Source organism: Coffea eugenioides, chromosome 6, assembly GCF_003713205.1.
Source record: "Coffea eugenioides isolate CCC68of chromosome 6, Ceug_1.0, whole genome shotgun sequence".
Taxonomy (NCBI): Eukaryota; Viridiplantae; Streptophyta; class Magnoliopsida; order Gentianales; family Rubiaceae; genus Coffea; species Coffea eugenioides.
In genome coordinates this window covers 42,715,317-42,733,872 of record NC_040040.1, presented here as the reverse complement: position 1 = coordinate 42,733,872, position 18,556 = coordinate 42,715,317, and the positions used below count along the sequence as shown (strand labels likewise).

At 35.2% G+C, this 18,556-nt stretch overlaps 1 protein-coding gene and 1 long non-coding RNA gene across 2 annotated transcripts; one reads left to right on the top strand and one right to left on the bottom strand.

Annotated features, from left to right (window-relative positions):
• Positions 1–963: 963 nt before the first annotated feature.
• Positions 964–10,972, top strand: LOC113776006 (probable zinc metalloprotease EGY1, chloroplastic). Its single transcript, XM_027321071.1, has 10 exons — positions 964–1,441; positions 4,320–4,784; positions 4,932–5,072; positions 5,335–5,436; positions 6,910–7,121; positions 7,570–7,620; positions 7,696–7,765; positions 9,451–9,519; positions 10,451–10,501; positions 10,621–10,972. Exons 1-10 carry the CDS (start codon positions 1,073–1,075, stop codon positions 10,777–10,779), a joined length of 1,689 nt encoding a protein of 562 aa, XP_027176872.1. The 5' UTR covers positions 964–1,072; the 3' UTR covers positions 10,780–10,972.
• Positions 10,973–12,464: 1,492 nt separating this feature from the next.
• On the bottom strand, positions 12,465–14,940 carry LOC113776404. Its single transcript, XR_003469005.1, has 3 exons — positions 14,691–14,940; positions 13,569–13,694; positions 12,465–12,797 (listed from the first exon to the last, which is right to left on the bottom strand). It is a non-coding gene; the product is annotated as an uncharacterized LOC113776404 (long non-coding RNA).
• Positions 14,941–18,556: the final 3,616 nt, after the last annotated feature.

The window sequence follows — 18,556 nt, the reverse complement described above, 5'->3', positions numbered from 1 at the left end:
CTTTGAGCAATATCTACCTATGAGGTTTAAAAATAAGGAAGTTCGTGTGGATCATCATAGCGGCTAAATAAGTAGACATTTTCAAGTGAATTATTAAGGACTGTGTACACATTCATCCTTGCTTAGTGGTTTAAGAAGATTTGCTACGTATATGAAGATAATCTTTTTAAAGTAACTTAAAATTATATGAAATTAATCAAAGATGATCTATAAAGACAGTATCAAAATTTTAACAGTTGGTGTTATTTTCTCGATATATAGATACATTGACATTTGTTAAAATAGTTTCTTATAAATCATAAAAGTATTTGTGCATTGTCATGAGCACTAAATGAAGTCCACTATGATACTTTATAATCAAACCTGCTTCTTAATAAACTAAATTATAATTATACTTATCGAACACTTTAACTGAAACAATATTTTTTTTAAGTAAAACTTCAATAACTATAATTGGTGTACAATACATCTACAATTGCAACAAGAGAGTCTCATGGCCATCAATGAATTTTAAATTGATGATGTTAGACTTATGTGTGCTAGAGCCAAGATGTGCCACGCCTTCGAGTTGTATTCGAAGATAAGGGTATTAAGTTACCATGGAAATGATAACTGGACTAGATTATCAATGAAGATGCGGTGAAAAATGAGATTTAGATTACTATATTTAGAAATTTGAGGATTTATGTGTGAGGTTTAGGAATTTAGCAATTTGGAAATTTATCGAAAATTTGATTCTCAGTCTCTCTAAATAGGTTTTGCTTTGGGACAGAAAACCACCTTTCTATTTGTACTTTCAATTAGTATGGATTGACTTGAATGCAACTGTGAAAAACTTGGGACTATTTTTGGAGAATGGTAAAACACTTTAGGGACTAAATTTGCAAATTTTTCTAAAATTGAAAATACGGAAGTTATTTATATCTCTATCTTTTGTTGTCTCCCATGAATCTGACGAAGCACAGACCGGATATTAACAGCCCAAACTATGCCTCCTGGCTCCATTCTTTCGACCTGTTCTTAGACCGCTCCATTTCACACAGAAACGCCCCGGAATTTGTGCAAAATAGAGATGGGAACTCTAGCTGGCTATAGCTCTAGCTTCAGCACCATCATTTTCAGGTGCCCTTTGAAGAATCCCTTGATGGAGTATGCCTACAGGAACCGAATTTCATTGGTGAACGGTAGTGCTGGAAGCTGTGATGTGTTGTGCCGAGAAATTATCAGAAAAAGGCGGCGAATTTCAAGTAGGCATTTTGGGAAGTTGATGATGATAAGGGCATGTTATAGTAACAATGATGATAATAGCGGCAGTGGAGAGGGAGAAGATAAGGAGAGTTCTAGTTTGGCAACGGCTGCAAAAGAGGACACTGAAGAGAGAAGAAGTGGTGGTGGTGAAGATCTTGATTCTGAAGATTTTCCCGGCTCTGTTTCTTCCAGGGTAAACTTACTAGCTTTTCTTGTCTTATTGCAAGTGCTTTTTTTTTTTTTAAATAAAAAAAAAGGAGAAATGGTTCTGACTCATTTGTGTAATTTGAATTGAATTTAGTTTAAGGGAAAGTTAGTGAAAAGGGTAGGCTGCAATATGAATTGAATTTAGTTTTTGGAAAAATTAATGTAAAGAGTGGGCTAGCTTGGGGTTTTAATTAAAGAGGGCTCAATTTTTTGAAGGCATTTGTACGGACTTGTGTATAAGAGAAATTCTTGAAGTGCCTTATTCACCACAATGCTGAATAGTACCCATTCTTGGAACTCTGGTGGTATGGTGGGGTGGAAGTTAGATGGGTGCTATTGGGCAAATGCTGAATTCGGCACTAAGATGGACTCAAAATGCACCGATACGCGTACACTCAAAATGTACAAAATGTGCTGATAAGCGAACACGACATAGTGTACATATTGTAATGAAGCTTCTACAAATATCCTTCGTAATAAAGAGACATTTCGTTATGGATTGCGGTTAAGTGGACCACGTCTCATAACAGAGGTGGTGCCCATTTGCACCTTTGATGTGAGATGCAGTCCACTCGACTGCAGTTCATAACAGAAATCTCCATAATAAATAGTCTAAAGTTATGCCTTTTTATGGATTAGGGGTACAACTGCACCCCTTTGGAAATTTTCCATCAGTTTTCTAGATAAGCCCCCTGTTATAGAGCAGAAACTCTTTAGCATTGTTGGTTTATATTACTTGAGGAATGTCAAGGTTCCCAGCTAATGATACCACTTTAATAATTGAACAGACGAAATAGAAAATATTCAAGTGGAAACTTTAGTTTCCTTTACGAATGAAACTAAAGCGGGGAATGGATTGTGGACTAGAATAAAAGAAAAATGTTTGACAGGTGTAACAGAATGTCCTATATTCTGATTGAGGACAATATACTGCATGACCTGTATTGAACTTAATATTTTTTACTTTGTGCGGTGGTATGAGCTTTAAAAGGCTTAATAAAAACTAAGCCTGCATCTCTGCCAATTGGATATCCCTACAAACAAGCATGAAGAAAACTCTCCCCCAAATAAGCAGCAGAATTCCCGAAAAATAGTTTTTTTTTTTTTTTGGGTTAACATTACCTATAGGCTATCCAGTGACAGAAGTAGAAGAGAAGTAGGAGGGGAAGTCAAGAGTGTCCAACTTAGATTTTGGTAGATTTAAGACCCCAATAGCTGTTGAATGTAAGACGTAAAGTTCAGAAGGCAACATTTTCATAAAGTTGAAGAGAGCCTTGAGAAATGGGAAGAAAAAGGTGCAAAACTTTCTACTAAACCTATTGTAACTTACATAAACACTAAACTACTAGAATAGAGCCTTGATCTTCAGGAAATAATCTGCTTACATAATTCTGGAGTTTTTAGTGGATTTCAACAAATTAGCAAAATACTGCTGCCCAGAAAGAATAAAGAAGAACGTCAACAATCAAAGCAACATATATTGTAGCTTTAATTTTTTTCACTGAATTGAGGATGGAAATTTGCAGTAAATCTAGAAATGCTCACATTGCAGCTTAAATAGATTTTATAATATCTCTCAGGTTACTCTTTCTTCCTTGAAGCCTCTTGTCATGTACTATTCTCCTCTAGTTGGAAAAAAATCTCAATGATACACAGTTTCTTGAATCTCAGGATGAAAATAATTTTAACAGTCAAAAGGAAGGAGATAAAGTAATTCAGAACTCAGGATTTGCATTCTGGTTAAAATAAGAAATCACTTCTTAGAAATGGCCGTGCGTTCAATCTCTGAAAGCTGAATAATGTCTGTCTGGAGTTGAATTTTTGGCAAGGATTTATTACCTTCTTTTGTTTTTTGCATTTTACTGCTTGCCTTTATTCCAAAACTCCAGCTAGCTACTAGCCGTTAACAGTTGGCTTTGCTTAATAGTATATGAGCTTAAAATGTGGGTTCGTATTCAAATAATGAGCTCAGAAGAGAGTTGACAGTACATGCAATGTACTTCACTTAAGCTTGTAATATTCTAGATTAGTAACTTGTTGTAAACTTGGAGTTGACAGTTTGCTTCACTTAAGCTTGTTCCTGAAAATGTATTGCTTGATGACTATTGGAGTTTCAGTTTTGTAGTGTGAGAAAGATTTAGACATTTGACTTCTCAATTAGTTGATTAAGCATCTGACAAATAATAAAATCAATTTCAGGAAACAACAAAGCTCTAGACTCCTTTTGAACTTGTTTCCAAGCCTGATGAACATCATCCTGTTCAAATACCGATGATGCAAAATTATTGAAACCTTGTCGGAATGTTTATTGGATCTAATCTCTTTATCAGTGAAGCTTAATTCCTCTAACAAAGCCAAACTCCACATTTACTTACCTAATCTATTTTGGTACCATGAACTTCAGTTGAAATTCACTTGCATGAATTTGCTACCACCTAGGATGAAGTCAAGTTGGACTTTACACATTAAGTGACTCTGCAACTAAGTAATCTTAACAAGAACAGTACTTCATTTTGGTAATCTGAGTTGTTTGACATGGCAAGTACAGGAAATTAAACATGAGAGTGACAGGTTCTAACCTATTTGCTACTATTGGCTTGATATTATGCTGCTTCTGTACAAGTAACACAGGATATTTTGGTACGGGAAACAAAATATTGAAGAGAAATTATTTGATTTATAGTGACATGACTTATTGCACTTGCACATGCATTTGTATGTGTGGGAGAGACAGAGAGAGCGGAGATGGTAATGTTCTTCTATACAACCTGATTAGATTAAATCTGCTAGATTTTACCTTACATAACTAACAAAGCAATGTGATTTACAATGCTAATATCTTAGTTTCAAATTTTATTCTGCAGCAACCAACTATTTCTCCAGTTGGATCAGGTTATAATAACTTCCAAGTAGACTCTTTTAAATTGATGGAACTCCTAGGGCCAGAGAGAGTTGATCCAATGGATGTAAAGATAATTAAGGAAAAGTTGTTTGGTTATTCGACCTTCTGGGTGACAAAAGAAGAGCCATTTGGTGACCTTGGAGAGGGCATTCTCTTCCTTGGAAATCTAAGGGGCAAAAGGGAAGAAGTTTTTGCCAAACTTCAAAATCAACTATCTGAGGTAATGGGTGATAAGTACAACCTGTTTATGGTGGAGGAACCTAATTCAGAAGGACCAGATCCACGTGGTGGCCCCCGAGTTAGCTTTGGTATGCTGCGGAAAGAGGTTTCAGAACCAGGCCCAACAACTCTCTGGCAGTATGTAATTGCTCTTCTGTTGTTTCTCCTTACCAGCGGTTCCTCTGTGGAATTAGGAATTGCATCTCAGGTATGGTTAATAACTCATTGTCCTGGCTTAGTAACATTACCTCATGGATATTTGTTTTGTTTATTAATATTCACATTTCTGGTAGTTGCATCTGGCAAAAGATTCATTTATAGTTCTAGTCAAGCTAATGCTGATCTTTAAAAGCAGATAAATCGGCTTCCTCCAGAGATAGCCAAGTATTTCACGGATCCAAATGCCGTTGAACCACCAGATATGCAGCTTTTATTGCCATTTGTAGATTCTGCTTTGCCCCTAGCATATGGTGTATTGGGAGTTCAGCTGTTTCACGTAAGCATTTTTGTTTTTGCTCTGACCAGTTAGTTTCCTCTTGCAAACTCCCCTGCCTCCAATACATGACAACTGACATGCAGCTTTTACATGTTTACTGAATGGACATGGCGTTTGTCACTTATTGGGGAAATTCATAGAAGTGCTGGTGTAGAAAATACTTTATATGCTAAAATTTTCATCTGGTTCCTTATTTTGCTGCCCCTTTTTTCATTCTTTTCTGTTTGAACTAATTTCAACTTGAAGGAGTTTATTCCTGCAGGAAGTTGGACATTTTCTTGCTGCCTTTCCTAAGAAAGTGAAACTAAGCATTCCGTACTTCATCCCAAACATTACTTTGGGGAGCTTTGGGGCAATCACTCAGGCAAGCATATCTAGCCATCCATTTCTACACTTTGGAACATAATTAGTTGTGAAGATGAACTTTTTAATGTAACTCTCCGAGATTTCATATAATTTTTTCTGCTTCAAGGTTCGAGGATTCTGAACAAACCACAGTTTTATCTTCTATGGATTTATTATCTATGTACTTGCTTTGGATCTACCAGATAGTGTCCTGAGTTTGTAAAATAAAAAATAAATAAATAAATGAAGAACAATGTTACAAAATAGATAGACAAGGCAGCTTCTGGCTGTGAAAAATTTTAGGATTCATCTCACAGTTCTGCTGAAAATTTTTCTTTTTCTTCTACTTCCTTCAGTTCTAGTTTTAGCCAGCTAACCTTAGAATTGCCGTTGTTGCTGCTGCTGCCATCATTAGTGACCTGCCTATGGCCGCTGCTGGCTGATGACCTTTTTCAACAAGCTAACTATAAATGTTCTAACTGTTGCACTTATTGTCTTTTGTATTACAATCAACAAAAGTCGAACCAATTGCAAAACTCTCCACCAATCGTGGCAGCTCCATCACTCTGAAATACAATCAAGACCAAACTGCAAAAGTATCATACCATAACTTTCCTCTCTGTACTGGAAGACGAAATCCCCAGTCAATTTCCATCAAAAGTAACCCTTATACGGCAATCAAGCTTGGAAAAAAAAAATCGAATCCACAGTTGAGCCGCCACCATGTTCCTCTATCTACCTCCACCTAAAGCCACTTAGAAGTGTGTGTGAGAGAGAGAAGGGGGGACGGAGGGGTGGGGGAGAGAGAGAGAGAGAGAGAGAGAGCCATTTGAGTGGGGGCGAGACTGTGGAAGAAATTGGCCAAATATATATCTCACTGTCCTTTGTGTTCTCTTGTTTTTGTATTTTATTCTTTTTCAGGAGTTTTCAAACTCCCCGAATTCATGGGCAATGATTTTGGACCTTTCACAGGAATTGAATGATTATCAGTTCACTTAACAAATTAAAAGCGTGGGGATCGTAAACTAAATGGCCATTCCTTACAGCTGTTTTCCTTCTTAGCAAACATGAAATCTTTTATGAACCAAGTCTATTGAACAGAAAGGAGGCCCTTATTCAATCTTTAGTTGTACTTGGCTTGTGTCCTAGAGTATAATTTCAACATGTTATTTTAGCTATTCTGAATGGCTCTGTTTTTCATTTCACTTATCAGTATCTATATTGCTCATGACCAATTTGCTACAGATATTTGTTTATTTTTCTTGTTGCAACTGGAAAAAGATGGTGTCCTCTCCTAAGTAATGGACTGGTTTAAATTGATCCTAAGCAGATGATAGTGAATTATTTCTGGCTGTAAAACCTTAATCATCAGTGTACCCTTCATGTTGAAGAAAAGTGATTGGTTGATTATCTAATTGTGATGACATTGCAGCCAGCAAATTATTCATTTTGTTTTATTATAATATTCCTTTTCTTTTTTTGGCTGATGCAGTTCAAATCCATTCTCCCTGATCAGAAGGCAAAAGTTGACATTTCTCTGGCAGGCCCATTTAGTGGTGCTGTGTTGTCCTTTTCTATGTTTGTTGTTGGTCTTCTACTTTCATCAAATCCAGCTGTTGCAAGTGACTTGGTGCAGGTTCCTAGTATGCTTTTTCAAGGTTCTTTGCTTCTTGGGCTGATCAGTAGGGCCACTCTTGGTTATGGGTAAGTTGCTAGTTTTCTTTCTCGCTCGATTATCCTAATAAGATCTCTTTTCAGGTAGATGACTCATCAGCAGTGTTAATTATTCTTCACCCCAAACCCCTCCTTTCTGCCCCAAAAAAAAAGAGAAAAGGAAATTCTGGCCGCATGATCAGAAAAGTTCCACTTCTAGAGGTCACATTACCTTTTGGCTTACATGTTGCAGATTCACTTGATTGTATTATTTTGCCTGTTCAGTACTTGAGACAATTTTCTCTTTTAATAGGAGAACATTAACAGTAATTCTCAAGGAAATAGCATCTGTTGTTCGTTTGACTGAGATCTCTGCTCTTCTAGAGATTCTTGGTTTTGCCATGCTTGTTGATATTCTGGGAGACAGTGCCTCATACGTCAGCCTTTGACCAAATCATCTAAATGTATGAGTTAACACTTTCTACCTACTCTTTTGCAGAGCAATGCATGCAGCAACAGTTTCAATCCATCCTCTTGTGATTGCTGGCTGGTAATGTACTGTTATGGGTCCTTATGCCTTACTATGTTGCTTCCATGCATGACTTACTGTCAAGGGGTTTTGCAGGTGTGGATTAACTACATCAGCTTTTAACATGTTGCCAGTTGGATGTCTTGATGGTGGAAGAGCTGTGCAGGTTCTCACTTTTCTCTTTTCTTTTATTTTCCAACTTCATTTTTCTTTTGGTGTTAGAATAAGTCTATAAGGTCCATTTTCCCTTTTCTTTGATTATGTTTCGATCAACATCAGCTGTGATACATTAGCTAAAGGCAAAATGTTATTTTCAGTGGTGGAGAAATACTTTGAAATTTACATTTTCATGCTGTATGAAATCTGATTCTGAGATCACTGTAAAGAATCTTACCTGGGATTTTCAAATTGTCCAAGGATGACCTGATAATTATGCTACCTAACTGCACTTTTGGTTGTCAAGTAAAATTTTCAGTTGTTTTCGTTGAAAGTCTTCACATAAACAGAGTTGACATGCAACTTTAGCCAATGCTAGTTTTCTTCTTTTCTCTGAAGATCTCGACAAAATTTTTCAGTGATTACCTCCTAAATCTTAATGTAAATTGTTATGTCAATTACAATTGATCCTGAAACTAATATTCTCTTAAACCACAATGAGTGAGTTAAATATCATAAATTTTTAAAGGCTCAGGATGGTTAATCTTAAACCAAACCTTGACAGTTGAAATGTCCAAAACAGTAGGAGACAGAAAGCAAAGTGTATTTGAAGCACAGGTTTTGTTTCACTCTGCCTGAAGCTACTGGATTCTTATCTCTGTAGAAAACCTTAGTATTGCAATTTTTCACTAGGTATTCCATCTTTGCGGGCTTTTTAGTCAATGTTTATAGAGCATTGGTGGAATTCTTGTATTTCTGACATCAAAGATGCTGTTTCTTGAAAAAAGATATGTGTTTTAGGTCATCTAGCTCAAGTATGGGAACTGATTATGCTTCCACGGCAGCTTAACCTTTAAGAAAAGATTATATAATGCGTTAGAGCTTCGGCTGCTAAGGCTACTATATTACGTGATTTGTGCTCTATTGCGTCTTCATGTTCTCTGGATAGACTTGAGGCCCTGATCTTCACTAGGAGTTGATAAAATTGAAAAATGGTTCACCTTTTTTCCCCTTTTATTTGTTGTGGTCAACTTTGCACCCAGTTTATGACAGTTGATATTTGTTAGCAACATGATTTTCCCTCTCAATCTGAAGTCAGATACTGTTTGTTGCTATTGGGGTTTTAGATTTTGAATTAGTTTGCTGAGATTATAATGTTAGAACATGACAATAATGCTCTTTTTCTTGGAATTGTATGAAAGGCATATAAGGATATTGGTCTTTCTAAATTATGAAACATAACATTGAAGATACAAACGTAGAAATCATGACTAACAAAATGGACAGAGTGAATTAAGATAGATTCATGCATTCTCAAAGTTGGTTGCACGTTAGATTTAATGTTAAGTTTCATTGGCTAGCTGGATGCTGAGCTGATTCAATGAAGTTTGGACCATTGTCCTTCAATAACATTCAAGAAGGTCCACTTGCCTGCTTCTTAGAAATCAAGTGGGTTTCACATCTCTGCAACTTTTAATTTCCTGCAGTGGAAAGTGGAACACGATGGTGTAAACATATATCCATTATCCTTGTACCTCCTAGATTTCCCTGATCAACTAGACATTATAACAGGAGCTATTGAGAGTTTAACAATTTTGTTGTGTTGGTCAATCAATCTTTTATACCTACTGGTGTTATGTGCATTTAGATAAAAAATGGTTGAATGTGATTGACCTTTGGCTTTGTGTCTGACAGGGTGCTTTTGGGAAAAACTCACTGGTTGCTTTTGGTTTAGCCACATACACTTTGCTGGGACTCGGAGTGGTATGTTATCTCTTTAATTTCCATATTTGATCAATATACTTTAGAATCTGATTAAGTGCTCATGGCGCTTTGTTTATGAATAGATGAAAAACCAAGTTTCCACTGGTTCATTATGTTTCATCAAAATTTCAGACAATTATTGAGAAAATTTTGTGACCTTTATGTTCCTGCTTGGCCTTTCCTTTCCTCTTTGTTTCAAATTGTCATGTGAAGATATCTGTTTAGTGCATAAGCCCACTGGGCTGTCAAAACTTCATTCCACAAGCATCTTGATGGAGGCAAAAAAAAAAAGAGCCCCACATAATGACTGTGGATCTGGTGAGCATTATTAATACAGTATTATTCTTTCACAAAAGGATTCTATATCACTTCTTTAGCTTTTATTTCATTGTATACCTTCAAATATCATCCTATACTTCTTGGAAATGAACTTGGTATTGTCTTGAATCTAAAATTGCCAAGTTAATACTTTCCTGCTAGAAAGAGCAAAATTAGTTTTTAGAACTGCATGAATCTTAAGTACCTTTTGATACATTTACATTAGAAGAAATCAACAAAATGTAATATGAAGTTCTCTTATTTCCATTGTGCTTACTAAGGGGTTAGATGCTCTAATTTTCTATCATTCTTTCTCTTCCTCCGCTTTCTTCTTTCCAGAAAGCTCTTAAGCCCTGTTTGCATTTGCAAACATTCCTGGGAATATGCGCAGAGTATTGAAAACTCAGCTCTTCAGTGTTCACTGTGTAGCCCACCTCATTGTGTCTGCTGCACATTAATGGTGGAACAGCTTCACTTGTTCACTTGTTCTTCTTGTTCTTTTAAGGGTTGTTCTGGAACAGCCATATTCAGATAGAGCCTTAACTTTCTCCTTTTCAGTGGCTCTGTAGAATGACTATATTTTCTTGATACCTGTTTCTGAATCTACTTTCAGCTTGGTGGTCCTTTATCACTTCCTTGGGGGTTATATGTGCTGATCTGTCAGGTATGTGAAGCCTGGAAAAAGTATATTAATAAGCAGTCTGTTGTAAGCTGAAATTCATTTCAAGAATGAAGGACCATGTGCATAAACTTCAGTCTAATGAGCAACTCTGGCATTTGCAGAGAACTCCAGAGAAACCATGCTTGAATGATGTCACAGAGGTTGGAAATTGGAGAAGAGCGATTCTGTCAGTAGCAATTTTCCTAGTAGTCTTGACGCTTCTTCCAGTATGGGATGAGCTTGCAGAGGAGCTGGGCATAGGTCTCGTAACCACATTTTGATGGAAAGTGGTAAAAGCAATTTTGAGTTTAACATTTGAGGAACCTTATTGATATGATGGCTCGGACAAGTCATTCTATCACAGTTTTTTCCTCATGTATTAGGTTCTGGAATTGTATTGTATATATACTTGTGTACAGAACGATTCTAAGGCATATCAATCTTGAAAGTGAAGATCCCTTTCATTTTTCCTCTCGTTTTCCTACTTTCGGTTTTAAACCATGTAATTGCTTGAGAAAGGATAATAGCTCAAATCCAAGGATTTTGTTGTCTTAAAATCAAGGGTTCTCTTTTGTCCTACTGCGTGTTGCCCTCCTTCTGCCACCTAATTTTTTGTAAGAAATCATCTTTTGATATGTTTTTCATTGATTAGAGAGGAGGGCGAATATAATCAATTTTCTCCCGGAGGGGAACTGATGATTTCAAATTGCTTCATTTAGGGCAGTTTATAATCATCTTAAATAGGCCATGGGGCAATGTTTAACTGCTCCATTGCAGAAAATTATGGGAAAATGGCACTAGGTTCTTCACTTTGAAAGATTCTTGGTAATTTGGTTTGAACTCTTGAATATAAAAGATTTGTTTGATAAAACTAATGTTTGAAATATGAATTTTGAATTCTGAAAATTAAGTGCTAAAAGTATTAAGTTGATGAACTGTTTAAGTAATATGTGTTTGATAATTAACTGAATTATAATAATGGGCTGAAATATCACACAAATGTTGTGCTTTTATTTTTTAAAAAAAAATTGTCTCTATTTGTGTATTTGGAGAAAAAGAGAAATGTGCGTGTGTGGGTGAGAGAGAGAAAATAATGAAATGATTTAAAGATGGTGTTTAAATATAAGTATTTGTGTGTAAGAGCGGGTGTGCATGCATGTGTGTTTGTGTATGTGTCGAATATAAAGAAAATAAATATGTATTGTGTGCGAGATTAGTATGAGAGTGTGTTATGCGTGTGCGTGAGGTATAATATGTATAGTCAATTCAAAAGATTTAGTGAAAAATTTTCACCTAAAATTTTGTATACAAATTAGGCAATGATTAATATATTAAGTGATAAGGTATTTCTGTTAATGAATTATTTTTAGTATCAGGTAAAGTTATCAAATAGACCCATGGTCTCAGCAAAATCGTATGTCCTCATGGGCGAATTTCTTGAGATATTACTGATTTCAAAAAATGTCTCAAAAGTGGTATTGCTTTTGGATTTGTGCTAAACTTAAATATTCATTTATTTTCCATTGTTTTGGTCGCCATAAAAAGGACCAAACGGAATTTCTTTTTTTTTTTTGGAAAAAGAGGTTCACCTCATGTCATATAGCATGCGACGAAGGAAAAAAAAAAATTTGAACGCTGAATCCTTTTTAAAATTTAAAATAAAATTTTTAATGTTTGTTATTAGTAATCCCTAAACCCTAATTTATCAACCCTAAATGCTAAACCCTAATTTATTTGGGAACATGCTATGCTTTAAAACAAAAGTTATGTTAAAAATCTACTATATTTTTCCATCATAACTGATGATCAATCATCGATAAATGGCTACAAGTGAGATTTAGGTTCCATTTTAAAATATAATAATTAATTTAAATTGAAATATGCCGAAGTCATATCCTATTTTGAATTTTTTTCATTTTACAAATAATTTAAGGTACAATAAATAATGTAGCATCTAACCCGAAATGTCTAATATAACTAAATAAAAAGTATTATCATAGTTTAAAGCACGAGGTTTGATAACAAAACATATCTTGAAATCTAAATCACCCATCAATGAGCTTCTTGCTCTTATCGCGTGGAGTGGCAGAGCAATCGTATTTCCAACACATTCTTATCGCGGTAGATCTTGCTGTAGTTGTAGCCGTTCGAACCTTCTATATAGTGCTTGCACTCCCTTAGGCATTTGTTTGTCCTCATCATCAATGGAGTCTACCATGGGAGTCTGATTGCATCTGGGATAGAAATAATCTATAGATGTAGTGGAAGGAGTTTCACGGGGAACAGTGTCTGCGTCTATCTGAAAAATAGGTGAAAAGTCCGATGAGAATCCTAAGAAGTTGTAAATACAAGCAAGGTCATCATCAAACTCATTATTAATCCCAAATGACATACGTAGCGTAATAGAACAGAAGATGATCTAACACCTACTGTATAGTCGAATGCGGGTATAGGAGTAGTTGTCACAAGAAAATAACCTATGAGGGCTAGAACACGGAGATGTAAAGAAAACTCCAGGATGAAAAATTTGAGTGACAACGGTAAAGTTGATTGAGGCATTTATTGAAGTCTGAGTAGCCTATATAACAGGCACATCATCATCCTGTAATGAGATGTCCCTCCTACGACACTTACCTCCCTGGTTCCTAACCTGTCTAGATAGATGTTCGACAGGCATCTCGAAAGGGTAGTATAAGAGGTAAATGTACCAACATCCTAACAGTCAATGGATCCAACGGGCATCCGCATTCCCTGATTCAAGTATTGTAATGTTCCAAAAGCCTCATTTCATATCAATGTAATGTAAGACCGGGATGTGTACACTGAGTAGGATTAGGTGGATCGAATTACCTATTGCAGATCGAGTTAATTCGAGATACGGTATCAACCTATTGAAAGAAAAATTTGTATATTATAGTAATTTAATTCATATATACCATATAGCTAGAAGAAAATAAAAAATATGTAATAATGTACCAAGTCATCGAACTATCCCATATTTTCTCAATGTCCGTCACATCAGGGTTGCTACGAAATAGGTGTAACGAAGCGGATTGTACGATTATAGTACCATGTCATGTACTTCTCCATAGACCTGAGCAGATCGCGACGATGCCCTCGAACATATGCACCAACACAATGCTCTCAGTATTCAATCCAACAACTATGGTACTGGCTGAATCCTTCCCGACACGACCTGACCAGCATAAAGAACATAATTTTTAGTCAGTGTCAACATCGTGGGGTATGGGTTAATGCATCCCATACTACCATAGTACTCGTTGTAAAAAGTGAAATTCAACAACCTCCTAATATATCAGCAGAATAACTGACCGCTAAATATGTCGGTTGGCAAAGCAATAGATGGAAAGATGTGCAATAAGGTCATCAGAATAAAGCTCTCATATAAACTATGCCAATCAGGAAGTGGAGTTAGTCACGAAAGAAAATCAAATTGACTCTACAATAATAATATTTATTAATGGAATGCCTTATCAATATCCATCTTGATAAGTTAATCGCAAAAGAAGGACACAACATGCAATGTCACATATTTTGTCTTAAGGTTGTCGGCCCATCGACCCCCTCTAGAAAATTCATTTCCCTATACAGCAGGAACCAATATTATGGGGCGAATTGTGGGCATCGTCTCCCATGCCCATAACTGTTATGAAAGGATAAATTGTCCAAGTCATATTATTTAGGTATTACAGTGCAATTAGGACATTCCAAAATCCAAAGCTATGCATTCTCACCTGTAAAAGTATATATGGGCCTGCAGTGTAGCTCATGGATACATGTGATGCTTTGCAGGAACAGGGTATAAACACGCAAGTGTGGCATTGTTCCAATTGTATTGGTTTATACCCTCTATATCTCAGATGTAATCTAACCAATGGCAACTGACAACATTGTCGCATGTATCGGTAAAAAATTGTCCTCCAAATAAGATCAATATGTAGCACCAAATATGCTGATGGGCTAATTCTTTTGGTGCATCATTTGGAAGAGACTCATACAAAATCTCCAATATGAGTACAAGTTTCAACCTCTCATTCTTAATGTGTCGGGTTTCTGGCCTGAACTCTAAAAAAATTACTAAATACTCTTAATTAATCAACTTCAACTTAACTGTCAGTTATGCACAACATTAAAACATCAAATCCATTGCAATTAAAGTTTTAAGTTGTACCTATTTTGCCAAATGCGACGGAAGTTCAACTTCATACTCTGGACTTTCACCTATGCTGAGAGGGAAGACAACGGTTGCTCAGTTGACAATCCTTTTGAAACCCATTGTTTTCAACTTAAAAGACACATGCGAGTTGGAAACACTACTTTCAAAAGACATTGGTGGCCACAATCCACAAATGGGGAAGAAGAATTCAGGACAATTCTTAGGATATGGGATGGACAATCCACAAATGAGGATGGACGATAGAGAGAAATGGTGTTGGTGCGAGAGAAATGGATGAATTTAACAACCTATTTATAGCAGAAAATTTCTTCGTTTGTAATGATAGGTTCACATCGTTTTGTATCAAACCATTGATCTGCTTAAAATCAACGGCTAAAATTGATCGTATTAAATAAAATAGATTTTGTCAGTAGAGTATTGGACAATCATTATTGATCAACGGTCATCCCACTTTGCCACATCTAGCAAATCCAAATGTTGCATCCAACTATTGAAAACATTCAAAAAAAATTCACTTGCAAATTAAAAAACCAACTGTTGATCGATAGTTGATCAACGGTCGTCAAGGTTTCGCCGCATCCAATATCTGACACTTCCAGTCACTGCTTATGGTTACAGTGACTAAAAATATTTTTTTAAAAAAAATTGTTAACCAAATACTTGCTTTGTTCTGATATAAGAAAAAAAACCAAAAATAAATTTAATTTTGTTGTACACCGCATTTCTCAATTGCGACGACCCTAATTTGGGAACAAATTCCCACACAACACCAAATTTGTGATGTTTTGGTATATTAGCAATATTTCGAGAATTTCGCCGTCCTTATGGGTACATTGATCTATTTATGACAATAGGCTCTGTACTTGTGCACCTCCCACCAAACTAGCTGTTGTTTTAAAATTTTTCTTAGTATCACCAAAACATGAGAAAACCTTTAAAAATTAAAAATAGTAAATATGGCCTTTCTCCTAAGGTATGCAACTTTGAAAAGATCATTAGAAAATGAAAATCAAGCACATTGAGTTAAGAAAAAGTTAAATCAATTCATCAATCGAAATATATTGTCTTTAAAAGAAAAACCAATTGGCTACTTCATCCTTATTTTGCAAGTTAAGCATTTAAAGTTACAAAGATATTACAATGTAAATCACGAATTAGATTGTGACACAAGACAACGACAAGTGAATGCTATATTTTGATTTAAGTACAAAATTTTCCGAGGGTACATTTGCACATGGAATGGATATTTCCATTAGAAAATGCATAGTAATTTCTTGTAAGAGTGACTTTAATTTGTAATTATTGAATTGAGACATGTAAGGAAAAGTTAAAATTTCTTGGATATGTATAACGATTTGTCTTTATAATTTGTGCTACCGCTTGGAATAATATATCAATATGGGAATTAGAGGCAACCCTTTCTAAGTTTTATTTTCTTTTAATGTTGAATTATGAGGGAAGTAGTGAATTGAGAATTCACGACAAAAAATGTGTCATCCTATGAAAACAAGAAGGGTTCGGCTAACACTCGTCAAAAGAGATCTTTGGTGTTAACTTTTTTAGTAAAACTGAAATTAAATTGAAAAAATATCTAAATGCAAGGGTAGAATAATGTGAGTGTGTGCATTCACATAGTATGTTAAGTGTGATAAGAGGGACATTGGGTGTTAAATTTGTGGGAAGTGAGACTATTTTGAAAAAACGTTTAAAACCCCATTTGGGAATGTGGTAACTTATAAAGAAACACTCTTGATACAAGTACTTTTAACAAAAGTACTTTTGAATTATCAAAAGTTGTGCTCCTTAAGTTACTAAAAATTAGTTACCTAATATTTCAAAAGTACATTTAATGTTTAAAAGCATTTTTTTTGTAAACATAATGCACAAATGGGGGCCTAACTATAGGATTATAATAAATATGAGTGTGTGTATTCATTAAGTATGATTTAGGAGTACTAATAAGAGACACCCATTAGAAAAAAAAAAAAAGAATCATGGATTCCAATAATAGTAAAGTACATGGAGGATAAGTTTAGATTACCTTTTAAAAAACTCTAACGAAAATGAGTAAATAATTATAGAAAAATATTTGGATTTTTTTTTATAGAAAAGATCATTTCATTTAATAAATTTGCATTGATGGCAGAAATACATCAAATCAAACAAGACACAGATAAATATAGATCTAAAATCAATACGTATAACATATTTGAAAAATCAATACAAATAAAGATAGTCTCCACATCCTCCACCTAGTTGAATCATTGCAACTTCAGAGATCTGTGCATGTCTTTTAACAATTGGATTAGATTAAAAGTTGGTTCAAGTCTAAAGAGAAGTTTAGATCTGATAATAATAAACAAAGAATTTGCAGATTTTAGAAACTAGATCTACAAAATCTCAAATCATAGAAAAATATAAAACTAAAACAAAACTCTCATAAAGAACTCTAGGAGAGAATAAAACTCTTATTAAAACAATCTAGGAGAGAAAAACTCTCATTAAGAGATTGTAAGAGAGAAGAATCTCTGACTAGGAAACTTTAGGAGAGAATTTATTCCTACAAGAAAAACTAAAGAAATAGAGAGAGGGTACCCTTCCATAGGGAAAGACTAGATTTGTCCGGTCTCTCTCCCATGGGTAAGTTAGAAAAGATTTTTGACTGAAGGAGTTGTAAAAAGAATGAGGAGAAAATACGGAGTTCCAGGAAAAATGGGGAGAAAATAGTTCTAGAGAGACACTGTGATTTATATTCTTTTTTTTTTTTTTATGGAGCAACAGTAACAATCTATCCTACTCCTACACTACCCATATATTATAGAGGAGGAGGGTCCAAAGGGATGTATATAGGGTAGTGCTTCCTTGTGATGCATTAGGCGGGGTCTGAACCCCCGATCTAGTATACAGGAAAGTTTTAAAGAGACTCTTGCTAGCTATTCGACCAAGATCCAATGGTTTCCTTTGACTAGTTAACTATATGCTTTTTCAATAGAGAGGATGATTTCATTTTTTTTTTCTTTTGATACATAAAAGAAGAAGTTGGGTCAACCTAGTGGTGGATTGTGTCCTAAATCGAGTTCTCTTAAAATTGCATATTAGAATTACATATTGTCCCTATTGGCCAGAGTAGAGTTCTCTTAAAAGTTACATATTGTGCGCTCCATTAGAGAATGAAATAAATCTTAGGGTTAATCACAAAGGCACCTTTTGGATTGAAGGAAAGAAAAGGAAAGGAAAGGAAAGGACACCACTGGAAAAGAAAGAAAAAAAGAGTAGAAGAAAGTGGTTTCCATCCATCTTTTTTGAATTAAGTATGGAAGGAAAAAAAAGAAAATACTAAATTTTTGTTTGGATTGAAAAATGAGAAGAAAGTAAAGGAAAAGATCAAACGTTAATTTACTAGAAAAGATCGGAAAAAATTGATCCTTTTAAAAAAATAAATTATTTCAATAAATTTAGTTTCATTTTCCTCGGTTTCCATCCAATTTTGGGCGAAAACCATAATTTAACAAAACAACTAGACCCTCTCGCTCCCTCTTCCTCTCTATCCTTTCCCTCTTCAAAAAGCAGACCAAACAACAAAAACTAAATCCCTCCGATTCCTCCTCTTTCCTTTCCCTCTCATTCACTCAATCCAAACCATGTCAAAAACTCTGCTTAAGTTTTAACCAGTTTTGCATTTTACACCCCAATGTTATTTTTTTTTCACACTTTATCCCCTAAATTATTAGTCAACTCTAAGGGTTAATCACATTTTATCCCCTTAAACAATACCCCATTTCTCAGTTTACCCCCTAACCTTTAATTTTGCTCACTTAACCCCCTTTAGGACAAAATTGCCCTTGCATTATTTTGACTTT

Excerpts from the sequence above, each read along its gene's own strand:
- LOC113776006 (XM_027321071.1), top strand. The coding sequence starts at position 1,073 with ATGGGAACTCTAGCTGGCTATAGCTCTAGCTTCAGCACCATCATTTTC. Across the intron at positions 5,437-6,909 it reads GCTTTGGGGCAATCACTCAG|TTCAAATCCATTCTCCCTGA; the intron begins GCAAGCATATCT and ends TGGCTGATGCAG. Across the intron at positions 10,502-10,620 it reads TATATGTGCTGATCTGTCAG|AGAACTCCAGAGAAACCATG; the intron begins GTATGTGAAGCC and ends TGGCATTTGCAG.